General features: G+C 52.3%; 5 protein-coding genes across 5 annotated transcripts; 3 read left to right on the top strand and 2 right to left on the bottom strand.

The window, feature by feature from the left end:
- Nucleotides 1-871: 871 nt before the first annotated feature.
- BDZ83DRAFT_720765 (acetyl-CoA acetyltransferase) lies at nt 872-2,358 on the top strand (the record flags this gene model as incomplete). Its single annotated transcript, XM_060512299.1, has 4 exons — nt 872-936; nt 1,042-1,222; nt 1,292-1,868; nt 1,931-2,358. The coding sequence occupies 4 exons, from the start codon at nt 872-874 to the stop codon at nt 2,356-2,358; spliced, it is 1,251 nt and encodes a 416-aa protein (XP_060363304.1).
- A 485-nt stretch (nt 2,359-2,843) lies between these two features.
- BDZ83DRAFT_753608 (sulfate permease) lies at nt 2,844-5,277 on the bottom strand (the record flags this gene model as incomplete). Its single annotated transcript, XM_060514369.1, has 3 exons — nt 2,844-3,557; nt 3,606-4,749; nt 4,823-5,277. 3 exons carry the CDS (start codon nt 5,275-5,277, stop codon nt 2,844-2,846), a joined length of 2,313 nt encoding a protein of 770 aa, XP_060363303.1.
- A 1,558-nt stretch (nt 5,278-6,835) lies between these two features.
- Nucleotides 6,836-7,965, top strand: BDZ83DRAFT_581229 (Alpha/Beta hydrolase protein; the record flags this gene model as incomplete). Its single annotated transcript, XM_060505437.1, has 3 exons — nt 6,836-7,003; nt 7,078-7,252; nt 7,313-7,965. The coding sequence occupies 3 exons, from the start codon at nt 6,836-6,838 to the stop codon at nt 7,963-7,965; spliced, it is 996 nt and encodes a 331-aa protein (XP_060363302.1).
- Nucleotides 7,966-8,982: 1,017 nt separating this feature from the next.
- BDZ83DRAFT_391663 (uncharacterized protein) lies at nt 8,983-9,760 on the top strand. The gene has a single exon (XM_060502793.1). The coding sequence runs from the start codon at nt 9,141-9,143 to the stop codon at nt 9,735-9,737; it is 597 nt and encodes a 198-aa protein (XP_060363301.1). The 5' UTR covers nt 8,983-9,140; the 3' UTR covers nt 9,738-9,760.
- Nucleotides 9,761-10,468: 708 nt separating this feature from the next.
- On the bottom strand, nt 10,469-11,134 carry BDZ83DRAFT_720761 (uncharacterized protein; the record flags this gene model as incomplete). The annotated part of the gene is given in 2 exon segments (XM_060512298.1): nt 10,469-10,476; nt 10,486-11,134. Coding segments are annotated over 2 exon segments (657 nt in total).
- Between the last annotated feature and the right edge of the window lie 616 nt (nt 11,135-11,750).

Below are 11,750 nucleotides of genomic sequence, written 5' to 3'. Positions count from 1 at the left end.
AAGTCTTTTCTCATATCAAGTTATAGAACGCGGATTAGAGGGATAAAGAGCGGCGAAAAGCTGTCGCCTTAAGCCCAGAAGACATTTTGGACATGTCCAGGGAACGAATACAAATGACGATGTTAACAAAATCTGTATTATGTTTAATGAACTGGAACAAAGTGGGAGTTGTTGATTACTATCCCTTCTATACCTTGAACTCGATGATGTCCTCGGCCTAAAGTCGGCATTAGCAGGGTGAGCCGTGGGGTTTGACTTTGATGCAGAACATGGTCACGAACTCAAAGTCGAACCAAGTGTCATCTGATAAAAAGGCAATGTTGGTCAGCAAATTCAACGGCAGTAGTTTGTCAGGTTTGTAAGACCGGGGTTCGCTGCGATGCGATGGCAGCAAGACGTAGCCGGCGGCCGGCATTTTGGGGAGAGAATGACCTCGGCGAAAAGTGTTACTGGGCGTTAGTTGACTAGTGATGAAGAGCGCGGCTGGCTAACAGGAGATATCCTCCGCGCTACTGCACCCCAGACTCCATGGCGACCCCCATTACTCGGATTCTCGACTCCTACTGGCCGGCTCTGTGGCCGAGATGCCTCGGTCCAATTGACTCCCCCACAGCCACTGGTCTGGGCTGGAACACTACGCCTGGGGAAAGACCCGAGCCCCGACACGATTGCCGGCAGCTAAGCCGTCATGAACCATGTCTACGACTACTTGACGCTGCTTGGCCCCCCTCCTTTCAACAAACTGTCGACCAAACTCTCGAGCTTGTTTCCCCTTAACTTCACTTCTTCTCTGTCCTCGTTCTTCCACTGCCCCTTGAAGAGAAAAAACAGCAAAGCCGTCGTCGTAATATCTCCACATCCATCCAGTACCATGGCTCTCGAGAGAATCGGATCCATTGTGAAGCACCTGGCACCAGGTAGCGCCCTCAACCAGATGTACGTACGGTCCTTTTTGCGCACATGTGATTGCGTGTCTCCGATTAGAAGCATCGCCACCGATAGCAAAGGAACCAAACAGCTGACATTGCGTTCCCCTCACAGCACCTCCAAGAACCCCGATGATATCGTCATTACGTTAGCCGTCCGCACGCCTTTGGCCAAGGCCAAGAAGGGTGGCTTCAAGGACACAACTCTCGAGTACATGGTGTACGCCCTCCTCAAGGAGGTCCGCGAACGATCAAACATCGACCCCGCCCTGGTGGAGGATATTTGCATGGGAAATGTGCGTAGCGACAGACAACCGACATCTCATCTTGTGTAGGCAAACCGCTGACCCTTGACTCTCTCACAGGTCTCCGATGGCAAGGCCGCCTACAAGCTCCGCGCCGCCGCCCTGGCAGCAGGCTTCCCCAACACCGCCGGCGCCTCCTCCGTAAACCGCTTCTGCTCCTCGGGCCTCAAGGCCACCGCCGACATCGCCCACGCCATCAGCAATGGCTCCATCGAGGTCGGCATCGGCATGGGCGCCGAACAAATGACCATTGGCGGCGACGCCCTCGACCAGCCCTTTGACGAGGCCGTCGTCTCCCAGTCTCAGGAGTCCGCCGATTGCATGCAGCCCATGGGCTGGACCTCGGAGAACGTGTCGCGCGACTTCAACCTCAGCCGCGAGGAGCTCGACAAGTACGCCGCCGAGAGTTTCCAGAGGGCCGAGAAGGCGCAGAATGCTGGTTGGTTTGACGACGAGATTGTGCCCATCAAGACGAAGCTTGTCGGCCCCGATGGCGATGTCAAGGAGGTCACTCTTACCCGCGACGAGGGCATCCGGCCCGGAACAACGGCCGAGAGCCTGGGCAAGATTCGTTCTGCGTTCCCGCAGTGGGGTCCCACCACTACCGGAGGCAACGCCAGTCAGGTCACTGACGGAGGTGAGTCTGCACCTACTCTCGGTTTAGTCCATGTTTACAAGCGTGCTAATCCTTTTATTCAGCCGCCGCCGTCCTCCTGATGAAGCGCTCCACGGCCATCAAGCTCGGTCAGCCCATCATCGCCAAGTACGTCGGCTCCACCGTCGCCGGCCTGGCCCCGCGCATCATGGGCATCGGCCCGTCCGTCGCCATCCCCAAGCTGCTCGCCCAGCACAACCTCTCCCTCGCCGACATTGACGTCGTCGAGATCAACGAGGCCTTCTCCAGCATGGCCGTCTACTGCCGCGACAAGCTCGCCCTCGACTGGGCCAAGATGAATCCCCGCGGCGGCGCCGTCGCCCTGGGCCACCCGCTCGGCGCCACGGGCGCGAGACAGATTGTCACCGGTCTGAGCGAGCTGCGCAGGACGAAGAAGAAGATTTTGTTGACGAGCATGTGTATTGGTACGGGACAGGGTATGGCTGGTTTGTTTGTCAATGAGGCTGCGTAAAGCAAAATGCGAGATATCTGTCGATAGTTGGGAACAAGCATCGAGAATGTGAATGATTGTACGATCACTGTCCCCGAAGTTTACGGGTATTGGTTAGTGTCAGGACTGAAGTTTGAAAAGTGTCGCTGGGGAGCTGTGGTGATTCTGAATGTAAACAACAGCTGTGGTCCAGACGACAATGCCATGTTCAACATGTCAGCGAAACATACACATTACTTCAGAATCAGGCTAGAAGAAGTTTGGAAAACAACCGCGCCACTTTTCATATAAACTTTCTATAAACATATCCATAACGTAATCGTTGCGAATCGTTAAGCATAAAAGTACGCTTCGTAAGACGAACAGATATCCTGCAAGAACTGAAAATCGGAACGCCTTTCCTCGCTCCAAAATGCTGGTTACCAAAAACAACGCCGCATTCTACCATACGTACAAACCAACCTCGCGCACTTGGCGATCAGAATTGACTGACTTGCGCCTCTTTGTCAAGCATTCGCGACTTCGCTGATGCTAGTCTCGTACTCGGTCAACTTCAAGGCCTCCTGAACATCAGTCACGAAATGCGACTCTCCGCCGACCAGGTCTATGATGCCTGCCTGTCTCAACAGTCTCCAGATGTGATGTCGCGGGTTCGTAGGGCCGCGACTGAAGAACACTCTAACACCACGCTCTCTATACCCGCTGACAATCTCCAACAACACCTGCGTACCCGATCCGTCTAGTGAGGTGACACCATGGATATCAAAAATGACATTCTTGTTGTGTTGTTCGCCGCGCAGTCTCGGCAGCGCAGGGTGCGCCATGCTCGTGCCGTAAAGCTCCAGTCTACGAAGGCGCGCCTTGAGCTCTCCAGTGTTGGCAAAGGTCAAAGGCTCGGGAATCTTGACAATGAGGCAGCCTTCGACAAACTCTAGCCTATCGGGGTTCAACTCGGCGTTCTCGAAGCGCTGTGTGCCGGGAATGCGGCCCAGAATCTGAATACGGGGGCGAGTCGAGTGCTTGATGACCTGAAGCAAAGACAGTCCAACGCCAATAGCCATGCCGAGGGTGAGCGAGTAGAAGATCGTCGACACGAAGATGATAAGCATCAATCCCAATTCAGTCCAGCCTCGGATCTTGAAGAAGAAAGCGATGTCGTGCGGCGCCTCCTCAAGGAGGGACCAGGCTACAACGGTAATCATGGACGACAAGACCGGTTTCTGTGAAGATTAGATGATGGTCTTACACTTGGGAAAGTGGCAGCTTACGGGAAGGTAGTAAAAGTAGGGCAACAGGAAGAATACAGCGAGAAGCGTAATCAAACTGAGGAAGATGGAGCTCATTGGCGTCTTGCCGCCGGTCTGCTTGTTCAGTTTGCTTCTACCATATCCGCCAAATGCGGGCAAGCTCATGAAGCAAGCTCCGACAATGTTGGCGGCGCCTAGAGCGACAAGCTCTCTGTTGGGGCTCAGCTGGATCCCGTGCGGGCTATCGGAGCTGCTCAAGCTTTTCGCGGCAACAGATGATTCGAAGAATCCCAGAAGCGCAATTAGGAAGGATGTGCCCATTGCTTCGCGAACATGTTCCATGTGAGAAGTCTGGAAGGGCCATCTGAATTGAAAAAGATGACCCGAAGCCGCCTTAACTGGCCCAAGAATTTCGACTCCCTTGCTCTCCCAGTCGAAGTGCCAAGAGAGAACTGCGGCAATGACGACAACGAAGAAACGATCGGGGATGTACGCAACCCCAGGGTACTTGGGCACCATGTGTTTCTTGAGCTCTCTCATAGTCATCATGATTACGAAGCTGACTCCGGCAACAATGAAGGTAAGCTTGTGAACATGGTCGAATGAGCTGAAGATGAACTCTAGCTTGTCCATGCTGCTTCCATGGCCCACACCCATTTCTGCTGCATACTTGGCAAGACCAAGCTCGGGAATAGACTGGTCAACCGCAATAACAAAGCCAATTGCAGAGATGAAACCGCGCAGGAACGGCTTGCTGAGAACACTGTCAAGGAAGCCCAGGCGGGCCAGACCCGCAAGAAAGACAGTAGCACCAGCCATACCCGCAACAACACCACAGATCTTAGCTTGGACCTCTGCATTGTACTCATCGCTCTTGTCATGGTCGATGCTGCCTCTGACCACAGACCCGACCAACAAAGAACCAGCAGCTTCCGGGCCAACTACCATCTGAGGTGCGCTGCCGAAAACGGCGTATACGAATGGGTTGAAGACGAAGGCATACAGTCCATTGATCGGAGGGACATGTGCGAGGTTGTCGGCGAGAGACAAAGCCATAGGTAGGTAGAGGGAGGCGAGCGTCAAAGCTGCAACGAGGTCTCCCTTCAGATACGACCATTGGTACTGCGGCAGCCAAGTCAAGAGAGGGATGTAGTACGAAAGGTACCTGGAAAACAAGCAGAATTAGCAAGCAAAGCAGATTTGAGCGGTGAGAAACCCGGGGTCCAGGTTCTGCTCACATCCAAACGGTATCCTTGAAGCCAGCCTGCTCTGCCAAAGTTCTCGAGGAGTGCATCTTCCTGCTCTTAATCTTCCTGACGAATCGCTTTCTCCAGTGGTCGTCGCCCGTGATTGCGGTTAGCACAGGGTCCAAGATTGGGATCTCGGACGCCGAGGAGGATGCTCTGTCAAATTCGGGATCCATGCTACCAGCAGGGCTGGCGGGTCGCGGCGAGAATGTACCATTCGGGTAACTGTTAGCTGGCGGGTGATCGATGAGAACATTCTGCAATAGGCTCGTCGACTCGCTCGGGGGAAACGTGTTTGGTCGATGGAGGCTAGAGCCGGCGCGAGGAGGATCGCGAGTTTCGTTGTCGTTAGGAAGAGGGGTTGCTAGCGGAGTGGCATCCTCGCGAGTGCTCAAGTATTCGGATTCGCCGCCGAGAGAGCTTGGGGATTGGATGGGAGAGCCCATGGTGTAGCTCTGGCGCAAACCGCTGGGGTTCGCTGGGCGATGTGTTGTCTGCGTTGTTTGTGTTGTTTGCGAAGAAGGGCTGCGACTCGGTTGTGGTCGGCTACCTGACATTTTTTTCGTACCCCCAAACAAGATGACGTTACAAGTTCATGCGGCGAGGGGCAGCAGAGAGGGCGAGAGAGGAAGAGCGCTGAAGAAAATGCTCGGATGAGATTGGCGGGGGTGAGCTCAAGCGAGACTGGATCTTGAGATCTAGATCAATTTGGAGGTTCTCTGGGACTATGCGTATGCGTATACACTGGGCGCAACACTGATCTTGTTGATGTTGTTGTTTTGATGTGACGAGAGGTTGCAGTCGTCTCGAGTCTAGGTCGCAAATGTTGCCGGCGGGTAGAGACGGAAGGACGAAATTCGGGACGGAAAAGACGGTGATGGGGATAGAAATGCCGAGTATCAGTTTGTTGGAGCAATGCCAGGCTGAACCATGAAAGGAAAATTTGTCACAGCAAGGCTGACTCGTTGGTCAAACAATTGCGACGAGAGAGATTAGAGGTGTTGTGGCTCGCGACCTTGGAAGAGGCGAGCGTACTGGTGCTGGTGGTGGTGCCGAGCCGGTGCTGGAACTGTGGTTTGTGGACTGGGAGCTAGGTAGCTAGCACCATAGGGCCCCAAACTTCAAATGCAAAGGGCCGCTTGGGAACGAGGGAACGAAATGGTCGGTGAATGTTTTCTGCAAGGATTAGGATTCCAGTTCCGCAATTGCCCCAAGGTCCAAGGATCGGAGTGACATCAATGCGTTGGGGCTCTTCAAAGTTGTGTGTCAGCGGAACTCGATTCGACGATACGACCTTCCCACCTTCCCTACCTTACTATATCCGTATGGCCTACGGGCAGAACCGACCGGGATGTTTTTGTCTGCGGTTACGTACTGATTGCCATGTCATTCCCAGCTTAGGAACCAGTGGCATCCTTCCGTTGAGAGGGAGTGCCGTAATACGGTGAGGACGGCATACCGGCAAAACCATCCCGCAGCAAACAACAATACTAGTCCTGATCTGGCATCTACTTGCTTACCGCCTTAGATGGTGACTGATTACGTGAGTAAAAGCCAAGTTCTTGTGTACCCCGCCTGTCCACTCATTGCCCGCGGCCCCTCCTCCTGCACTGCACATCTTCAGCGCCGATGCGGTGCTTCCCGCCTGTTGTCTCCAGAACTCCAGCCGATCGGCAAAAGAGAAGCTGTGGCTCGTGCGCTGTATAGTAGAAGTGGCTGGTGCAGCTCTCACCTCATGTGGCTGGAGTGAAGCTCCGTCTTATTGTAAAATGCCTAAGGTGACATGAGCAGATCCCCCGCCAAAGGGACGCATCCATTGCGTCAAAGCATCCTATCACAACTCACGCCCCTGAATCTCATGATACTCGTCATGAGCACCACCATCATGACCTGCTTACCATCGCCTTACTGGCACGGCCATCACTCACTCATCCTCCACGATCCCAGCTGAGCTTCTCATTCCCATTCCCGAGGATTCTGCAGCCGTTGACGCACCTAGACACCATGTCGTTGACCAAGACCACTCTTGTATTTGCGAAACGCACGATCCCGCTCGAGTGCGATGTGTATTCCTCTGCTGAATACCCACTCACAGCTCCCGTCTTCCTGTACTTCCACTCAGGTGGCCTCGTGAGCGGTTCCCGGGAATGTGTGCCGCCTTGGCTTGTACAAGTGAGCCCTTCATCTTCATGAACAACCACCCGTGCTTCCTCATCCGACAAAGGTAGCTGACCTTACCACACTAGGTCTGCTTCAAGAATCAATGGACTCTCATCAGTGCGAGCTATCGGATGCTTCCCCAGGCCAAAGCTTCAGGTCTGCTCCAAGATGCCACCGACGCTTACTCCTTTGCCCTACGCTGGGGAATCACAAATGAACTTGCCTCAAACCGAAAAGTGATTGTAGGTGGATCGAGTGCGGGTAAGTGGCTCTTCACTACGTTGCCTCACACCTTCATCGAGGCCCTGACTTGAGTTATAGGTTTCTTCGTCGCCTCTCTGACGGCTCATCACCTCCGCCCGACTCCTATTGCTCTGTTATCAATCACCGGCATCACTACTTTTCGTCATCCATATTTCAGTTCTTCAGTCTTACTTACCCCGGAACCCATAACTGAAGCACAAATGAGCCATCACTTATCCGCACCGGTATCCATAGGAGTGACATCCGCAAACAATCCACAGGTCTTCCATATCGAAAAGATCCTTCCTGATGGCGCCAGGAATACCGCATTTGTATTGCCTCCACTCCCCATCTCAGATGATGGCAACTGCGATGAGTTCCCCCGAGGATGTCTTTATGACTACTACCTTTACCGCAATGAGTTTCTCAACCTTGTGGGTGAAGTTGACCCAGGCTACGAGTGGGCCGAAAGTGAGAGGGGAGAGAGTAGAGCTGCGGCGTGGCCACCCACGACCGTCATACAAGGTGACGCTGATGAAGATGTCGATCTCTCCGTGAGCACTCACATGGTTCATTGTCTCGGGGAGAGCAAGGTGAAGCTCTTCCTTGCTGAGGGACAGTCCCACCTTTACGAAGCGACGAGGTTCATTGAAGACGATGTGAGTGGAATGGATGCTGTTAGACAGGCGGTATCAAATCTGGAGGCCGACGTTGCTCGTGTCCTTGCCTGACCGATACTGTCTCACTGGATTCGGGCCAGGTTGAACCAAGCACAAGCTGTGGGAGAAGGGTGATTGTTCCAAACTGAGATGACCTGATGGGCACGTAGCAATCGAGGGTTTCCTCCGACTGCCTGATCGCACGATGGCGCTGTATGATGGATCTTCTGCTGCTGACGAAGGGTCAACAATGTTTTCCTGTCTGCCTACCTCGACCTCCACCTCGCAACGGAAGAAGAGGCTTGGCCCGAGTCAATCACTCGAAAAAGCTGTCCTTGCGAAGTAATGTGGAAGTTTGTCTTACTGGTCATAACAAATAGTGTGCAACCCCCAACTGCGAGCAACCATGCGGCCTTCGACTAGAGAACCCCAAAGTCTCCGACGGCCCCGATCTGGAATTGAGGAACCTCAATTCAGGGGCCCCAAATCATCACTTTAATTTCATGCACGAATCTAGCTCTCATCACCCTAGCTGGGGACGCTTGCAGATCCTTAAACCAAACCAACATGACGGCGTAGCGTTACCATTGGCTGGTCCCCACAGAGCACACATGTGCCGCATTAATGTCACGTCCGCCCTGGGCGCTTCCGGTGCCAATCCCCGCTCTCCCGGGGGCCGTTCCCCGTCACTATCACACTCAGGACCATCACGTAAACTCCTTTGCCCAACAGCATCGCGAGACCGACCCCGATCAACTTCACATATCGAGTCCGCTATGCCCGCAATGCGGTCGCAATGCGGGGCCCTCTCATAAGACATCGGGGGCCATGGCTTTGTGAACATCTGAGAGCGAATCACTTGGCGTTTTTGGACCCCGCGCTCATCACGGAGCTGATTTCTCGTAAGCTCGACTGAATCAGGCACGGCCATTGGCAGCAAACATCAAGTTGCAGGGATTGAATCACACGCAGCTATTCGGCGCAACCCATCCCTTCACTCCTTTCGCCTTTGTCCATGAGGGCATTTGCTTGCTAGTCATTATGTTAATATAAGAGAGCCTTTTCCCATGTTGTTTTCCCTTGCTTCGATCTTCGGAGTACCATCAATCAATTCTCACTCCTGCTTCAACAACCTGCTCATATAAAGCTCAAATCAAAGCCAAGACTCAACTGCTTGTTCTCAACGAATATCTATTCAAAACAGAAACTTCGCGATAGGAAATTTTGACCCATTTAATTACATCACAATGCATATCTCAGTCAAATCCATACTTGGCCTCGTCACCTTTGGCTTGCTCTCAGTAGCAAATGCATCGGTACAGGATTCTGAGCTCATGGTCCCTCGCACATTCGCCAACGCCGACGGCACTACTTCAACAATACGCATGAACCGCAACATTAAGTTCACCCAGGGATCAGAAGGCACACGGCCAGTCCGCCTATCAAAAAGATTCCCCTTCTCTTCCGGTAGAGACGAGTGGTGCGGAGAGATGGCCGAGGACCCAGCGACAGACTTCTCAGCTTCCGCGCCTCTGGCAGCAGACTGTCAGGCACTCCCCAGCTCTCTCAGCAGTCAGAATGGATTTTGGACTTTACAGCCTGGAGACTTCGCTTCCGACGGGTGGGCTACTGTAGTGAGCTCCGGCACTTGCAGCTTTGCCGTCAGATATGCCGACTCTAGCAGCGCGGCTAGCCCTATGAACGTTGGTACGAACGATATCCGCTTCTACACGACGAGATATGGCGTCATGGCACAGAATGGGAAGCTTGGACTGCAAGGGACTGTGCAGTGTTACAACAATCAGAAGATGCTGTTTGTTACCTGGGGTTTAATTCACAGCTGAGTTGAAGGAGCAAGCAAGGTGCCAAAGTAGACGAACTCCCCTACCCTACGAGGAGGGAAATCGACCATGGCGAAGCCGCAGGTTAATAGTAGTAATTCCAAATAGTTGAATCATGATTTCACTCATTCTGGAGGCAGAATTGTTGTGTTTCGTTGTTTTGCATGAAGCACCTTACCTCATCCAACATCTTATTGCACGAGTCACACTTTCTTTTGTCCTTCCAGTGTCCATGGAGTTTGATTAGCTTTGCTATGATACTAATTAATGAGGAATACGACATGGACTCTGCTTTCTAGATACACCATCGCTTTTCAAACAATCCAGGCAATTGAACACCCGTCTTTGCTGGATGATCTTGTCTGCCTCCTTTTCGACTTCATGGGACAAGTTGCGGTTGGCGTACTTATTCGAACGACAGCCACAAACCCCAACCTCTCTTATGCACGAGAAATCCATCATGGTGATCTTGGGTAGATCAACTGCCGTGTTAAGTAGATTGCAGAACTTGTGAGTCGCGAAGTCGATGTCCTTTGGGAGGATGTTGGACTTTCGGAGAGTCTCGATGTACGACGCGAGAGCTTTAGCAGATCTCACACATGGGTTTTGAGAAACGTCCCATGTCCAGGTCATGGGACTGACGAGACCCTTGTAGAATAAGTTGCAGCATTCATGTCTTTTGGTCTCCAAACATCCTGAATGATCAACGTTAACTCGAGATGCCACGAGTCTTTTCAACGACCTGACTTACGAATTACGTCATGCCTTAGCAAAGGATGGTCTGCTAATACTTGAACTTGCTCCGAGCTTCGCGAGATTGGTCCTTCATGGTGGAGAAAGATTCTCCACGATAACTCTGAGAATTCGAGGTGGAGGTCTATGACATATGAAAAGACCAAGAGGTGACAAAGGTCGGCCATTGGTGGCACATTCTCATCGTAGTCTGAGAGCCAGTCCCTGATCCATACCATTCCGCAGTACTTGAGTGCCCCGGTGCATTCATACTTGTCGCACACAAAAGCAAGCCTCGCCAGACCGATGGGCCTTGGTCTCTCGGTGACATAGGCGTTGTGAAGAATCTGGCTCAGAATAGACATGGCCTCGGCATCGTCATCCGGGAGATCAAGGCTGTAGGGAAGTGAGAGCCCGGTACTCTTGGATAGTTCTGTGCCTTCTTTGAATTTGCCTCCCAGCATTACCTTGAAGACTGGCGAGTTCAGCATCAGAACCTTCGAAGATACCCTTACTTCCTTGTTCTGTAATTGCTCGTATTCCAGGAGCTTCGCGTCGGCGTCTACATCGTCTTCACCATCTTCGGCAACATCGGCATCGTCTATGCCCAGCCGGCTGAGCACAAGAATGAGATCTCCATCTTTGTCGATTTCGCGGCGGATTGACATATTGAAGTACACACGTGGATCTTCGTCTATGTCTGAAGATCACAAAGTAAACCACACAACGGTTTGCAGCAGGTCATTCAATTTCTCGATGTCATGTGTCAACGTGAAGTCCCGGAAGGTTTCAGGTCTGATCTTAAACTTTGCTGTGTCAGCATAGGTTGCCCATGTGCGTAGCTGGGATCACGGTCCGTGAATGAGTCTGAAACGAGAAATCTGCCCAGAGCTGGAGCTCAGTCTCTCACCACTCTAGCAAAGCACTTTAATGGTCCTACGGAGTTTCCGCAGGCTATCAGGTTCAGGGAATTGTTTTCGTTATAAAATTAGCAGTTGGACACAAACTTAAAAGTTCCAACTCAAGGATAAGAAGCAAGGATCGAATTACTTACAACGGTATGGTGAGCAGCTGAGACACTAGTCAACGGTGAAGTCAGATGACACATGTCATCTAGAAGGATTTCTATATAGAAACCAAGCTTGAAGTTCATGGGTCATATCATGCTCTAATCTCTGTAACATTCAAGTCTCACCGTAAGCGTTGGCACATGTGCGCAATGTTGTCAGACACAACACGTCTTGGACACATACGGTTAGACAAGCGGAAGAAAGGACCTTTAAT

Source organism: Colletotrichum acutatum (assembly GCF_030867785.1).
Source record: "Colletotrichum acutatum strain CBS 112980 chromosome Unknown BDZ83scaffold_67, whole genome shotgun sequence".
NCBI classification, from domain to species: Eukaryota; Fungi; Ascomycota; class Sordariomycetes; order Glomerellales; family Glomerellaceae; genus Colletotrichum; species Colletotrichum acutatum.
Note: the sequence above shows the minus strand (reverse complement) of the source record. Positions and strands in the feature narration are given on the sequence as shown.

Bases quoted from the DNA above. Each gene is read 5' to 3' on its own strand.
- BDZ83DRAFT_391663 (XM_060502793.1), top strand. From the start codon at position 9,141: ATGCATATCTCAGTCAAATCCATACTTGGCCTCGTCACCTTTGGCTTG.